The sequence below is a fragment of the Choloepus didactylus genome, chromosome 27 (genome assembly GCF_015220235.1).
Source record: "Choloepus didactylus isolate mChoDid1 chromosome 27, mChoDid1.pri, whole genome shotgun sequence".
In the NCBI taxonomy this organism is placed as follows: Eukaryota; Metazoa; Chordata; class Mammalia; order Pilosa; family Megalonychidae; genus Choloepus; species Choloepus didactylus.
In genome coordinates, this window is record NC_051333.1 from 24,481,562 (window position 1) to 24,497,616 (window position 16,055).

General features: G+C 48.4%; 1 protein-coding gene across 14 annotated transcripts in view; it reads right to left on the reverse strand.

Moving 5' to 3' along the window:
* The window catches only part of ZNF536 (zinc finger protein 536), a 435,117-nt gene that overhangs the window by 119,259 nt on the left and 299,803 nt on the right, over window positions 1–16,055 (reverse strand). Inside the window, exon 5 of one of the 14 annotated variants that reach the window (XM_037820168.1) lies at window positions 9,747–10,636. The exons of the other annotated variants lie outside the window; for them this stretch is intronic. Coding sequence (XP_037676096.1) covers window positions 10,629–10,636 — 8 coding nt within the window. The 3' untranslated portion in view covers window positions 9,747–10,628. Of the gene's footprint in view, window positions 1–9,746; window positions 10,637–16,055 lie in introns of those variants that run through there. 14 annotated transcript variants of the gene reach the window in all.

Below are 16,055 nucleotides of genomic sequence, written 5' to 3' on the forward strand. Positions count from 1 at the left end.
TTCCCTATATAAACGCCACCTCGTCCCATCCAGGAAGGGGTGCAGGTTGGATTCTATCCCAGAGGTCTCGATTGCCTCAGAGAGGAGAGCAGCTGGTTTTCTGTAGCAGGGACAAAGGATGGCAAAGTCCCAAATCCTTCACCAATTAACGGGACCAAGGGCCCACTGTCACCGCTACATCAGAGCAGGCTGGATTTTGCCAGGGTGCATGAACCACCCAACGTGCTTTTCAATATGAACAGCTCAGCAGAAGTTGGCTTGCAGGGCGCCTCGGTATAGAAAAGCCGTTCACAGGGAGCCACGGACAACCTCTGATTTTTTTTTTTTTTTATTAGCAGTGTTTATCACCTTCTCAAAATGAATCGCATATTTTAAATTAAAACAAATGACTATTTCAAGACTAATCAATAGTTGCATCGTTGCCGTATAAAAAGTAAAAAAAGTCGAATGTAGAAAAACTCATCTTTGCTTGCATCAATCCAATTTCAATATAATTCAACATTTAATAAATATAATCTTCTTTGTGCAGAACAACAGCATACAAAATGCAAAAGATTTCATGGTATCCAAGACCTTGTGTGTTGCAAAGTGTTTCCTCTTTCCCGTAAACTTCTGCCCTCCCAGAGCTCTTCTCCCCTCTTCATGTATTGGAAGCCGTTTGTTCTTATTAAGTCTAAAGAAAAGGGTTTATATATTTAATGACTCTAAAAGCAAAATGCTACCTACTGTCTGCACAATTGCCATTTTATCTCTTTAAACTTCTCTGGCTTGACGTTTTTAAAAGGGCAAAAGCAGAAAACCCTTATATAATACCTAATTTGTACATCTGCGGTTTGCCTCTGACTGGTACAGGCACCATATGTTTTTAATTATCATAATAGCCCTAAAGAACCTGTTCGGTGGGAAACACATATGATCCTTTTATTACTGGTTTGTAATTTAAACAGTTTTAACAGAAAAGGTCTGGCTATAGGGGAGTGGCAGGCTCAAAGGCCTAAAATCCTGGGCATTGACCCCTGGGAGCTCACGCTCAGTTCCCACCCACCGAGGCGGGACCTCAGTCCCTCCGCTTGACAGAGGTAATTGGTCCCATGTGAAGCGGCTCTCTGGGACTTCAGAAGACGTAATCTGTGATCTCCAGCGAGACGCCGCATTTCTGTGGGAGCCTGACACCAGAAGAGGAAGATCTGATAAATATTATCCTAGTCTGACCTCGGCTGCTTTCTCCGTTGGGGGGTGGGCCCGCGACAGGCCAGGCCACCCACCCTCCTCGCTGTCCCACCTGGATCCCAGGGAACAATCGGGAAGGTGAGACGGCAGGTCTCCTGGAGGTTCTCTCCCTCGGGGCTAGGGAAGTGGCTGAACCGAAAAGTTCTAAGAATAACTGATTAGCAGACTGAGAGAAAAGGGATCTGGGGATTATCTACAGCGACTTTTTCTTTGATGGGAGGTGAGAAGACTGAGTCGGAGGATCCCTGGGTCCCGGTCCAGCTCCTCTGGTCCCTACCAGGCTCCTCTCCTGCCTGCTTCTGGGTGACGTTGGAATCATGCTTGGAATTGCCTCATTTTCTCTCAGGACCCATAGCTACCAGTTGGCAGGAATGGGCTATTTTTATTTGTTTGTTTTTGATGCATTTCAAACAAGTATTAAAGGTCTCCCACAGGGATTCCGAATCTCCACTGCCCGGCTTTGAATTTCAGCCTCCTCACTTACTTGCTGAGCGCTCTTGGGTAAGGTAAGTAGCTTCTCTGTGCCTCGGTTTCCTCACATGTGAAATGGGAAAACCAACCATTACATTTACCTCGCAGGGTTTTTATGAGGAGTAAATGAAAGAAGAGCATTTGTATCGTCACCTGCAAGGTGCTTCCTACAGGACTTGCCCCTCGTACACAATAAGTATTTACTACATAAAAATAAACATGGGAACTGGAGGATAACTCAGAAGGTCGGCTCCTGCTGCTGGGCTAAGAGGGCCAAGTCTTGAACAGAGAAAAATTATGAGGGACAATAGACACCTTCCCTAAATGCTAGAGACAAGATGCCCCAATTTGGCTGCCTTCAATGGGTCAAAATCTCCAGATTATAACCGATTTCTGGGTGGCTTCCCGCAGGCATCGAGGGAGAGAGGTGGGGAGTGGGGTGGGGGGCAGTGTTAGGAGTGGGGTCAGTGGGGGCCATCTGAGTTTTCTACCAGGCTGTCCAAATGGCAGGGTGGGCGCCACTGCAGTTCTCACGGAAGTGTTTTCCTCTTCTACTCCTGATGTTTTATTATCTCAACTTTGTTGACCACAGCCTGTCACTGGAGATGCAATATATTAGGGAAGTGGGATAATGGAGGATGATAGGAATTGTTGCCACTACTTTCCGTGTGCTACTTGGCAGGCCAAGTGCTCAGCCTCCAACACGCAGCTCGGGGCGTTCTGCACCCCGGTTCCGCCCGGCGGTTCTCACGACGCCTTGTGCACAGCTGGCAAGACGGAGGATCAAAGACCCCTGTGACCAAGGGTCATGATGCCAGGGGTTGGAAGGCTGGCAATAGATCTATGCATTTCCATTTCGTAGGGAAGGTAATCGCATGTCTTTTGGCCTCGGTTTCGTCATTTGTGCAATGAGTTCTGATGGCTGAGTTTAGTCATGAGAAAGTGCCCGGGAACCAGAAAGTGCTGCAGAAAGACCAGCCAGCCACAGGGCTGCCAGCGGAGGCGGGCCCCACGCAGGGAGCGCCCATCCACCTCCAGGGAACAAGTCTGTCTGTCCGTCCGGGTGGCTCTTGCGGCTCCCTCTGCCTTTCTTCCTCCTGAGCAAGCTTTCTCCCAGGGTCAGTGGAGGGGACAGGTGCTCCTGGGCCAACCCCGCCCTTCAGGAAGAAGGGAGGGAGTCAGAAGCCCAGATCTGACTCACTAACTGACCCCAGAAGACCCAGAGAGGAAACTCTCTGGAAATTAAAAAAAAAAAAAAAAAAAAAGCAAAACTGGGAGGGGGGAGGCATGACAAAACCCCGCCGCAGAAGCGCTGCCCTTTCCTTTCAGCAAGAAGAGGGCCAGATGGCCACACTCATTTCAGATGTCAGCGGTGACCCCTCAGCTCAGCAAACAGCAAGTGCATCTTAATCAGACGCCATCCTTCCTGCCCTCTGGACAAGCCGACGGCCCTGACCCGCCCCCTGAGGAAACGAGACCTTCTTAATCACAGGCTGCCTCGAGGGGCTGCAGGGAGGAGCTCCCCGGCGGTGGGGACCGCAGTGACCGCCCTCCCACTCCTGCCGCCTGGGGCCAGGCCCGGCTCCGTTACCCGGCCCAGCCCAGCCCAGAATGCAGGCGCCTCCAAATTTCCAATCCCGGGGACCATAACTCACGTTACTTGGATCCCATCTGCACCCAGTGAAGGCAGAGCAGGGAAAAGAGCATAAAACACAAAGTTCCCACAGACAACATCTGTCTTAGTGCAAACAATGGACCATTATCTTGTAAATAATTCTGATTAAGCTGCAGCAGACTTTCCTCCTGAAACTAGTGCTGGGGAGCCAAGGGGAGGATGGCGCTGCTCAACTCCTCAGGGCCCTGGTGACCAGGTGCTGCTCTGAGGCATCCCCCCCAATATTTTTACCAAGAGCAACTGAGCCCTCCTCCCATCCTGCACAAGCACCAGCCTCGGAAGCGCCCCTCAGATAAGCTCCCCTGCCACCTCCAAACCCCAGGCCCTTCCCTGGACAGTTTCTCTCTGCCTTGATCCCCTATTTCCTCTGGATTACTCTTCTCTTTTGCTTCCTCCCCACCCCTTTCCCCCACACTTCCCTCTCCTCCAAACCCCGCCTCTGACATTTTTCTTTTACTCACTTCTTACTTGTTTTCGCTCCTCTTACCTTCTCCTTTCCTTTAATTTCATCTTCCCAGGTCTCTGATTTCTCTCTTTCTGCCTCTCTCCCTGGTCTTCTCATGGGCCTCCCCCTTCACTTCCTTCCCTTTCTCTCTTTATCCACGTCTTTTGCCTTTTGCCCCATCTCATTCTCTGGTCCTCTTTGCTCAGTCCCTCCATGGCTCTCTCTCCCCTCCCCTTGTCCCACAACCCAAGATCCCACAGTTCGTCAACCTTGTCCAGACTGTCCCTGGGGCCGCTCCAGCTTGGAGGGAATGGTGTCGTGTCTGGGGATTCTGAGGCCTGCAGGCCCCAGGCTGCTCTCTGGTTTGCTCCCTTGGGGTTGTCAGGCCCTGGAGAAGGCCAGCTGGGAGCACTGGGCCCCACGGGAATCCTTCTTGCCAAGCCCTCACACCCTGCCCCAATCCAAAGACCTCCGGAGAATTTCAGGATGGCGAAGTCAGCCCCTTCTGTACTCCTGCCCTGTCACCCACCTCAGCATCACCTGTTGAATAACTCACTGTCATGCAAAAGAGTTTCCCAAACATTGGCAAAATCCAGGGGGTTTGCCAAAACCTCCCCCAACATTGGTGAAATCCAGGTGTTTAGCCTGTGCAAATGAGAGCTGATTATTCACTTTGCAAGTGTGTTTATTCCAGAGTCCTTGAGAAAATCCCCCCTGTGAATAGCAATTAAAAATCAAACCATTGACCAGAGTGTGATTTAGAGTCGACTCTTGGAGTCCAAAGTTTTAGTGTAAAGCACCTCTCTTTACAAGACTTCTTCCCAATGGTTGACCACCAGAGATTTTTAAGAAATCTCCCAGTTGGAATTCCTTTGTACCATTAGGAAACAGGAAAACAGCTCAGTTGGAGCACAACGGGGTATTTTTGCACATCCTGGCAGTTGTCTCACTGGATTCTCTCAGTGGGACAGGTTCTCCTGTGCAACCTCTCTCAGGGCTCATCCAGAAACAGGAGGTTTCGCAGCTGTACCATCGAGTGGTGAGTGCAGGCTGGCAGGGATGGGGAGCCATGCTTTACAGCATCCTGCCCAGATTCCCCACCCCCGTGACAAGGTTGTACCAGGTCCTGGGTCTTCCTGAGAGCTCTGCTTCGGGTCTGAATGGCAACAGAGACCCTAAAATAACTGAAATGTGGGTGACTTGCCAATCTCCAAGTTACTTTACTCATATTCATTTCATCCAGTGTCCCATTTGATGGATGACAGAGCCGAGGCAATTAAGTTAAGAAATATCTGTGATAAGATATTCAATTGAAAGCAAAAAGCCAAGGGCTTGAGGGTTTCACACTTAGAAATAGTACACGCTGTTTCAAGGTAGGGGGCTTGCTGTTCAAGAGGACTTTGAGTGGTCAAGGGAACTCTGAGGATGGAGAAGTAGAAACGTAATAGGTACGGAACAAAAACGGTGTGAACTGTTTGTGTCCCATGCATGAAAGATGGAGGATGGTATTGGCTCACTACCTCCTTTTCCTCCATCTAAGTGTTACCCAAAGGGGGGCACATATATCCAAGGGGGACACACTGGATTAACAGATTGGGATTTGCAAAGTGCTTAAGGAAATATTAATCATGTGGATCTCAGTTGTAAAGATGAGGTTGAAAATTTTTTTTAAATTTTCCTTTTAAATTAAAAAGTCATGTAAGTCAGGTTTTCCTTGCACTTACATGAAGCCAAATATCCAGTTTCATTGACCCCTCTCATTTGAGTGACTTCCAGAATTAAGAACGAAATTCTTCAATGTTCTTCCCATAACTTATTTAAAAAATTTTCAAGCTACTACAAATATTCACAGGGTCTCATCCAACCTGAAGTTGCATGTGTTGGTGTACTGGTGGAAATGCCAGTATGGCTCCCACATCCCAGGGCCCAGCTGGAGTGCGTGCTCATGAGGACTCTAGACGGTCAACTGAAAAGTCAGAGCTAGAAGGAGCCGTGAAAGCAATAGGGTTTGAGAGCTGGGAGAGCCCTGAGAGGACATCCAATTAGCCCCCTCCTTTCACCCATAGGGAAACAGTGCCCCGAGAAGAGCAGGGAGTTGCCTAAGCAACTTAGGGTGGGATTGCCACTAGGCACTGGGTCTCCTGACCCCCGGCCGACCCTCTGATCCTGCTGCCAATAAATCTGCCGCTAAGCTGAGAAGCTGTGCACTTCTCAATATTGAAAACAAGCATTTCATTTCCCATAAGGGATCACGGAATGTACTTCTCTTCTCATCCTTGGCTCTGGCAGATCTGTGACCTTCTACAGTGATGGACTGAGGAGGATATAAAATTTTCAGGCTAAGGGATTCCCACTGTTCCTGGATGCTGGTGGCACCCGGCTCCTTCCCTTCTGTTTTCCTGGCATGCCAAAGGCCTCTTGTTTCCCTCTGCCCGAGGGTTTTCTCTGGCCACAGGACAAATGCTTGGCCTCTGGGGTGGGCTGGAGTGATGCTCAACTAAGCAGAGGTGCAGAGTTGGTGGATAAACACCCCAGCTCCGTCAGCTCTCTGAGAGGTAATTCTGGGGTGCATCCCACATGACATCTTAGAGAATCCCCAGAAGGACTGAGCCCCAGTTGCCAGCAGGAATAACTCTCTTTAACATACCTGGGTTGGCTTTCCTTCCTTCTCTGCCCCACTTCCCTGGCTCGCTCCCTCACTCTTGCTTTCTGGGCTGGCCTCTCATGTGAACTATCTGCACCCAGGTCCTTTCTCAGGATCTGCTTTTGGGAGAAGCCAACTAGGTCTCCCATGAATCTTAGAGGACTGAGAAGATGAATGGTCCCTCTCCTTGACAAGAAAGAGTAGTGAGCCCCTGACTACCCACCAGGGCCACTCCACATCCTGGTGAAACATCTGCCTCCAGCTCCTTCCCCAAGTGTGTGTCTGCCCAACCTTCCCCCAGGACATAGAAAACATGTCTCAAAAAGAGAAAAGCAACCTGCCCATCATATAAAAAGAGCAATAATTTTGTTAATTAATTGCAAATTTGCTTTCCCAGCTTGGTTGCATTTGTCCTTTTATGTGGATAACTGAGATCATGTTATGTTAATCTGACAACGGAAGTTGAAAAAGAAAACTTAATCCTGCGAGGAGTGGGCTACCATTAGATGGGTGTGTCCGGACAACTCCACGAAGAACATGAAAGACAAAACTCTTCATGAGACCAGCCAATGTTTGGGTGCACAAATGCGTATTTTTGCTAATAAAATAACTTTGCAGGGTTTCCCCAAATTTAACCTTGAAAATGCACACTGTTTGCTCAAGAGGCAGAATCCACTCATGCATAGACAACATAGCTGATGTGCCACTGCTATTTAGGAATGTGATTTAATTATTGTGCGAGTTCTTTGAGAAAAGATGACTATACATGAGCAATGATCACTTCTGAAAGTCTAGATTTTTTTTTTTTCCCATCAGTATATCTAAGTTTCACCAAAGTTAAAACATCTCCCAATACATGTTGATGAATGGACTTGAAAACTCTCTCTTACCAAAAGCTGCAGAGAACCTTTCATTTCCTTGGCCTCTCTCACCTTATGTCATTGACACATCCTTGAAACTGTTCTGAGAGACAGTGGGGCTTTCTTATCCGTCTCAGACCAGTGAGCCATCTACGTTTGGAAAGGGTAGAGGCTGTGGGACTGAAGGCGGCTCCAATAGGTGGTGTGTGTGGTGGCCCCAAGTCGGAGTCCAGGTAGTTGGGGCTTTTTATAACCCCATGTGGAGAACCAGCAGGATACAGTACTGCCAGCCCCCATGCAGAGCTGTGAAATGAAGTCAGCTCACTCCAGAGGACTGAATCCACCCAGCTCTCTCTCAGGATGTTCCCAAGGATGCAACTGGTGAGGAGGGGGTTGGTACCCGGAGAAGGAAATGTTGATGAAGAAGTGGATGGGGAGCAGGGGCTGCCGAAGGCATTATGAGGTGCTGCGGTGACAGGAGAGGTGGGGGGGGGGGGGCTGGGAGAGTAAGAATCCCCTAAGGTCTCCTCCAAACTTGAGAAGTTACCCCTGTGGAGCAACTCAGGAAACACACCCCTGCTTTAGAAGCGGAAATGCTACTAAGTCCTCCAGCTTGGATACCCCATTAGGGGGATCAGGCTCTCGTGGAAGGAAGAGAGAACAGCAGATGCTTGGATATGCAACTCTGGGGAGCCTTCCCGGCTGTCAGCGCGAAGGGCCTGGATTATCGATTCCCTTTGGTAGCTTCTCCCTCCTCCTCTTGCTCTGCGCTGGCTCAGTTCTCAAGGCCCCACCACTCTTGCCGCTTCTGGACCCTTCTGAGCCCCATCCCAGCCGACTGGCAAAACCAGTGGGTCCCAGAGTGGCAGTAAGAGAGAGGGAGAGTGACTACAGGTGATGAGCAATGCCTGGGACTGTCGTCCACCCTATGCAGAGGCCCCCTGAGGCCCCTGGTGGCTTTCAGGAGAGTCCCCTCCTCCCCATCCACATACCCAGGCCGGCAGCCTTGCTCCACAGGGTCCCCGAGGGGGCCCACGTCCCCTGGAGCAGCTGCCCAGCCTGAAGAGGCGTTTGGAAACAAGGGTGGACTCTCCTGGCTCCTTTGTGTGCAGACCCAGACTACGATGGTGGGGGAGCTCACCAGGTGGGCCTCACGCCTGGTGGGTAGGGTCCCTTTGCCTTCATCCTGCTTTGGTATTGTGGGGGGTGGGGGGATCCCCCACATTTTCCACCGGCTCCTACAGTGTGTGTTCTCAGCTTCACAGGAACAGAACCAGAGGTATATTTTTCATTTTGGGTTTTTAGCACATATTCTCAAACTTGGAATTTCTCACTTCCCACCCACTCCCCCAAATAAGAGACAATCTAATACCGTTTTAGAGCCTTTGGGGTCAAGTGCAGGGGACTGTTTCAACCAGTCAAGGGGATGTGATTGTCCTGTTGCTAAGGCCAGGGCTGTTCACATGGACATTTCTGGGCCTCCTTCCCCATGTTGACACAGGACACTATTTCTTTGGGGGAGGAAAATAAACTTGGGCTCGGGACACACTGGTAGGATGATGTAGAAAACCTTTGTTCCTGTAGGACAGTTAGACAGGGAGCAGGGAAGTTGTTGGAAATCAGATGTTTATAAAACACACCTGAGCAAAGAAGCTTGGAAATACTGTTGAAATGGTCAGACCCTAAAGTCCAACTATTGGACAAAAGAAAAAACAAAACGAAACGAAAAAAAAAAAAAAAAAAAAAAAAAACCACACATAAAATAAGTAACAGGAATAAAAAGCCAAATCCTTCCTTTCCATATACCTGCTAGCACGTGGTGAGGTGGGGGGTGGGGGAGAGCAGGCGATACCCTGTCAAGACAGACACAGGACAGCCAAAAAATCTCAGTGGAACAAAAATATCCCCAAACCCCAGTAATTCTGAGCATCTTTCCAGTAAAAACTACGCTTTGCAGGATGAAAAGAAAATGTGAAGGTTTGCCACAAGGGGTCGGCGTGTGTGGTATCCCACGTCTGGGTGGCAGTGCTACGGAGCGCTGTTGGGGTGTTGGCACACTTGGTGCCCAGCCCTCCTCCAGCCGCAGGTCCGGGAAGCGGCTGTGGGGTCCAGGGCCCTGAGAGTCCTCTGTAGGATGCACACATGTCCCTTGCCTCTCCCCCGTCTGCCGCAGGCATCCCACCCAAACCAGGAGGTCCCTTTACATTTGCACGTTCATGGATTGTTATTTATGGGGCCTGCCCAAATATTGAAGGAAAAATGCAACAAGTTGCCCGGCCAGCAGCCCAAGGAGCAACATAAATATTATTCTCTGAAAGTCCTGTGGAAGCTTCCAACAGATAGAAGAAGGTCAAAGGGTTTGGGGGTGTTGTGTAATGAATTAACATAATGACTCAAAACTACACTAATGTTTCACAGCTTTTTTTTTTATTAGCAATACCAAGATAAGTTATTGAAGCAGTTTTAGTATTGTTTTACATTCCATTCATAAATGACCTAACTTGGAACTCGGCATACAGCACACTTAAAGATATAGTTTGACACGTATTCAGAAAGCTACAATTATTATAACTTACATGCCTTCATTACCAGGAACACCTTAATGTATCTTCTAATTACTTTGACAATACTCTATTCCAAAGCACACGATAACCCAGTACAAGTTTATACATTTTGCTTCAATCACCATTTTCAAATTGTGGATGGCCAGGTGCTGTGCACTGGAATTTCACTGTCATCTGTTCCTGGTTAATATGACCTCCTGACACAATATTCAACTAGCAATATTACTGCTGAAATGCTACGGAGAAAGATAATTACTGCGCTTCTCTGTATTCTTCTAAAGTGTTATAAAATACAGGACACTCGGACACCACAGTAGTGCCAACGGGCCCATGCCCCGGCCCACCTCTAGAGGCTGTGGTGAGCTGGTGTTATCAGGTCCCACGGTCAGGTTTTTCACAGGTGAAGGGACCTCCAATCCGCCAGCATTTGTCACTTGGGATTTTTTCTTTTGAGGGCCATTTTCTCCCCCATTCAAGCTACCAAGCCTTTGCAATCCCCGACTAATAGTGGAACATATGGGGCAATATTTTTAGCCTCCATGATTATTTGCTATATATATACTGTAGGTTGGTGTGCCGCGTGTATACACATACCTATGCCAAGAGTAATTATTTATTCAACACACATATGTGTATACATTCTTCTCTTGACTTTACACGATTAACAAGCTGCAGATAACCACCGAAGAGCACGTACAGACAAGGGCAAGTCCAGAGAGACCGACTAGAACAGGGGGTGTCACTTACCTGCAAGAAAATGTGCAGATTCATTAAACAATCCCGAAACCATTTTGGCTAGAGGCAACTGAAAGCAAGGGCAGGGCCACATTCCCTAATTGTTTAATGGAATAATGACAATAAAGTGATATTTATGAAATTTGGTCCTTCCGTCTCCGGCTAAAGCAAGAATAGTCTCCATGATTAGAGCAGGTTGGCAATTAGACGCAGAGGTGCTGCTGATCAGTGCTAAGTAATAGGAGATAATTACTACTTATTTGAAACCTGGGCTTTGCACACAACATCTGAAAATTAAAAAAAAAAAAAAAAGAAAGAAAGAATAGAAAAGAACCCAATTCCTTCAGCAGCTAAGATGTGGCATGTGTCTAGATGCATGTCAATTCCAACCATCATTTTGACTCAACAGCCTAAAAAGGTAGATTGCACAGCTGAAAACCAGGGCACAGAGCTTTAGAAAATGATGGAGTCCTGTTGTCCCTATTTTATACAACAGCGGCTAGACTTCTTCGAGAGTTTGCATTTCCCCAGCGAAGCGGTTCTGTTCTGACAACACTCATTCTCTACTTCCCTCCCAATCTTGGAGTCATTATCAGGCAAAAAATATATATATATATAAATATATATTTTTCACCAAAGAGCTTGGTTGCTCTCTCCTCCCTCCTGAGACCTGGACTCGGACAGCAGGTATCGTGCAATCCAAAGAAAACATGGGCACAGCAATCAAAATGAAAGCTACCAGACTTTTCTCCTGCTAAAGAGGCACTGTTGATTCAGACAGTAGCTTTTGGAGCCAAAAATATGCAGCAAAAGGAAAGGAACATAAACAAGGCTAAATGTCACCAGTGTTTGCCGACTTACAGACACCATCCATTTGTTTGTTCTGAAATGACGAGTGGACCATTTGGCAAATACAATGGTATTCACACAACAGTTCTGTTATCCTGCACTGCAAACGACATCACATCGGTGGCATTCCATTTAATTTTAAAAAAGGGAAGGGGAGAAGGAGAAGAATGCCAAAAGAGTTTGGAGAAGGAAGGCTGTCATCCAAAGAGGCTGCCTCTTCATCAAGGGTGGTGCACAAGGCAAGGCCTGGGTTAGGGCAGGGAAGAGCCTCCTGGGGTGATGATTTCTAGAGGAGATCATCTGTAGGGCGACATCATTTATGCTTTGTCCCACCAAAGTCCAAAGGCAAAGCCTCTGCAGGAGCTGAGCCGGCAGGGAGGGATGGCAATCTGCATTAACTTCCAGGGTTCTGTCCTTGGACTTCAGGGCAGGCCAAATGGCCCTCCCCACAGGGATGCAACGCCAGGCCCTGGCACATAACTCCCCATTACTGGGGGAAGGCTGGACCCATGGAATCAATGGCCAATCAGTAAATGATAAAACTGGGCAAAGGGAGGGAGTGCGAAGTTGTGCTTTATCCCACAGACTCAGCCAGACCGTCCATAGGAGAATCACTTCACGCAAAAGAGGAGAAGGACAATGATTGCTCATTTTGTTTCAAGTAAAGCACATCAGTCCCAGAGACAAGAAGATCCTAAGTGGAGATCTGCTGAAATCTAGCTGCCCTCCCTTGTGTCTGATGGTGTTAGCCTGGGCTCCAAGCAACTTTGCAGATTTGGATTTCACGGTTCTCTTCCTGTGTCTTTTTTCCTAAATTAAGGTCATTTCTTTATTAGAATCTGCTGACTTCAGGACCACACCTTAGAGCTAGAATCATCTACAAGACCAAAAATGTACCAACTGAGAGAAAGGCGGGCATTGCTCCTCTGCACAGCATGGCTGCATATATACACACACGGTTCTCACCGTGTTTCCACAAACCCCAGTCAAGACTCCCTGGGAAGTCCCTAACTGACCACAGACCTCACCCATTTCCTGGTCAAAGACTGAGCAGGAAGGGCTCTCTTCCTGCACCTAAATTCTTGCCTTCTATCAGGAACAGAACTGGGTAGAAATTGAACGGGGTGATCATCGCCATGGGGATGCCATCACAGAACTGCCAAAATCACCCTCTAAGCTAACTTTGACAATTTGGCATGGCAAACACATGAGGAAATGAAACATGTCTCAAAATCCTTGACTGAAAGTAAGATCCAGGCTCACTTAGTACTGAGGGGCTTATTGCAACCAAAAGACACTTGGGAGCTGTCATCATTTCCTCATCCTCATGGGGATGTGACCTCTGTGAGGTGACGGAGACTCAGCACACAACCATTTGGCCAAGTTCTTTTACATCCACAGGCTCAGCTGTCCTTACACTTCAGTTGACCAGTGAGGAGTCGGCGGCTTTCACAGCGCAAGCTCGCCTCAGAGCCCTGACTGAGCTCCTGTCTCTCACTCCTCCCCATTCTTCTGCACAGCTCTGCCCCTGGCATGGAGAGGTGCTCCCTGCAAGTCTTTACTGGATGGGCAGAGAAGGCCTCCAGAAGCAGGTACAACCAGGCCCATCTGGGCTTACAAGTCCTCTCTCTCCCTCTCTCTGGAAAGCTCCCCTCTCATTCTCTGGCACACGTGACAACAGATGGAGCCCTACAGCTGCTGACATGGGTCTCTCTCCCGTGTCAGCTCATTGGCCGGTGGGATAACAGAGGACAGGTCTGCACGTCTTCTCTAGGGATGTCCACAGAAACGCACCCCTCTTTACATTAGCGCAGGGGTCAACAAACCATGCTCTGCAGGCCAAATCCAGCCCACAGCCTGTTTTGGTAAATAAAGTTTTATTGGAACACAGCTACACCCATTCGTTCACTTACTGGCTGTGGCAGCTTTGGAGTGACAGTGGTAGAGGTGAGCAGCTGTCACAACCACATGGCCTGCACGCCTAAAATATTTACTCTCTGGCCCTTTAAGAAAACCTTTGCTGACCCTTCTCTAGAGGGTGTAGCTGGTAAAATGGTGAGTATTTTCAGACTGCCTACCCTGAGAGATCACAGAGGTTCTTGGAGGACAGAAGTCACCTTTTAAGAGACTTCAGCTCCATTTTCCTTGTTCACTTCATTACACATTCTAGAAGCCACGAGGTGAAGAGATTTCAAGGGACCCTATCTTTTGGGAGGCCCCAACTCTCTCACTGCCGTGGAAACCCAGAGGACCCTTACCCCACTGTTTCAGGCATAAATCAGGTTAGGGAAGCCAGCTTCCCAATAACCTGAGAAAACTAAGGACTCTTTGGAATATCTCTGTTAATGACCTGGCCTTCTCAATAGACTTCCTCATCCACCCTAGGGGGCCCTTTGGTTTGGTGTCCACTGCTCACAGGGCTGCCTGGCCAGTGACAGGCATGCTGGTAGACTCTCCATGCTCACCTGGCCTTCCCTGCTGGGTGGTGACTCCAGAACAGAACATCTAAGGGTAAAAGGGCATATGCTTTTCTCCCTGCTTTCCCTTAATCTGACCTTAATTCTGCCCCATTGACCCTATCCCTGGGATCCCCAAAAGACATAGAGCAAACCTTCCTTGTGAGACTAAGTACACAACAACTCCAAGCTCCTGGCCACTTCCTTCAGGTTTGAAAGGCAAGGAGTAAGGGTGATCAGGTTCTCTCCAAATCCACAAACTCTGGTGTAAAGCATGCACTTTCTTCTTTATATACAGCCAGCAACTAAGGTGGTATGGAGACAGGCTCTTGCTTTGTCTGTGTACACACTCAAGCTGCGTCTTCCACACTGTCTTAGATCTCCAAGCTACTGACTGACCCAACAATTCTGTCAAAGTTTCTCACTGGACAAGGGGATTGTCTGCCTTGTCTTGTTGTCAGTGGATGTGAATCTGTTGTGGCTCTGCTCTTTTCCCTCTCCCCCATTTACATACTTGTTCCAATAGAAAATCAAGTCAAAACCATTCCAACAAAGCCAAGGGCACATCCAACCTCTCCACTGGCATCTGAGCACCCTTGGTCTTCAATGGAATAAAGAGAGGTGGGCCATGCTGGACTCTGGAAGTAGCGTCAAGGAATTGAGGGTTTGATTGGAGTGGGATTCCATGTAAGGAGATCTGACCTAGTGGGATCTGACTCCCTCTAGAAGCAAAACTCCATGTCCTCCAGCTCAATCCAAGATGGCTCAATCTCTTCCTCAGGACCATCTGACACATTTGCTTGACTGATTTGTGTGCTGACCTCCTAGGAGGGAGCTTGTGAAAAGTCATGCTCAAGCTGCCGAAGCTGCCACATGCTACACGCCTCTCCCTACCCCACTGGCTGGGTCAGCCTCTTCCTCCATTGGCTTCCTCTTCTGCATCAGAGTTAGAAATGCATTGGCTATGAACAGGCAGTGTACATTCACCCAGGAAACCAGGCGCATGATGCCAAGGAATTTAGGAGAAGAGTTTCAAAAGTTAGGAAGCAGGCATGCCAAAATTAGGGAACTGGAGCCTACAACTAAGTATCGCCCATAGATTTAGGGTTAAAATCCCCCAGCAGGGGTCAGGGGAGCTGCTGAGACTTCTGGTGAGTCTACACTATGAGAACAAGGTTTTCACTGTTAATTCCCAAACACTTTTACACCTGTGACAACAGAGGTTTTCCTTAAGAAACAGACATCAGCTCTTCCTATAAGCCTCTTTTCAAGAGCATCGAAGTGGGGCTTTTGGTTTATTAACCCAACAAAATCAGACCCCAAGGGCCATCTGAGAATGGGAACTAGAGGGAAAATCCTTTCGTTTGGCAAGATCAGCTTTTTGGGGAAACCTAGGCATTGACCTGGTAGGCCCGTTTGGAAATCTGTATCTACCTGGAGTGCAGCAGAGAAGGGGGAAAAAACAATAGTAATATTTCATTGCTTGCACCAATATCATTTCCACCCTTGCAAAGTGAAGCCGATGAAAGTTTGCAGCTTACAACTATCACTTGTGCTTCTTGCAAGGTTTTGGGCCAGGAAGAAAGTACACTGGCCTGCTTCAGAAACACAAATCTTATTTTCCTTAGAAAGGATGCACAGGCCTGGCCCTTGTGCGTACCAGGACACCACAGCAGCCAGCCAGGAGAGAGGGAGAGGACTGCAGTGAAGCAGGCCAGCTGTGGACAGGGTCAGCACCACCCTGAAGGGAAGAAGACAGAGTCCCACCCTCCCCCATCCCGAGCAAATGCAAAGGCAAGGACGGGCCTTCCCTGCACGCTTTCAAATCAGAGGCAGAAGATTCAGAAACGATGAGGCCAAATGAAATGCAGAATGCATGCTTTCAAAAAATAGGCAATTTTTGGCTCTAGTTAGTTTGGGCATCTTACCAGGAGCAGAAAGCGGAGCAGAGGGCCCCGGCACCCTTTGGGAAGCAACAAGGATGCCTTCCAGCCTGGCTGGCCTGAGGGTCCTGACTCCCTTGGGAAAGAGGAGCCACAGCTTACATTGGAGAGTCTGTTGTCCAATGGCTGAAAAGTTGACTAAGCAAGGTTTTTTGCAGATACCTGTGGAAATGCCAGGGGAGT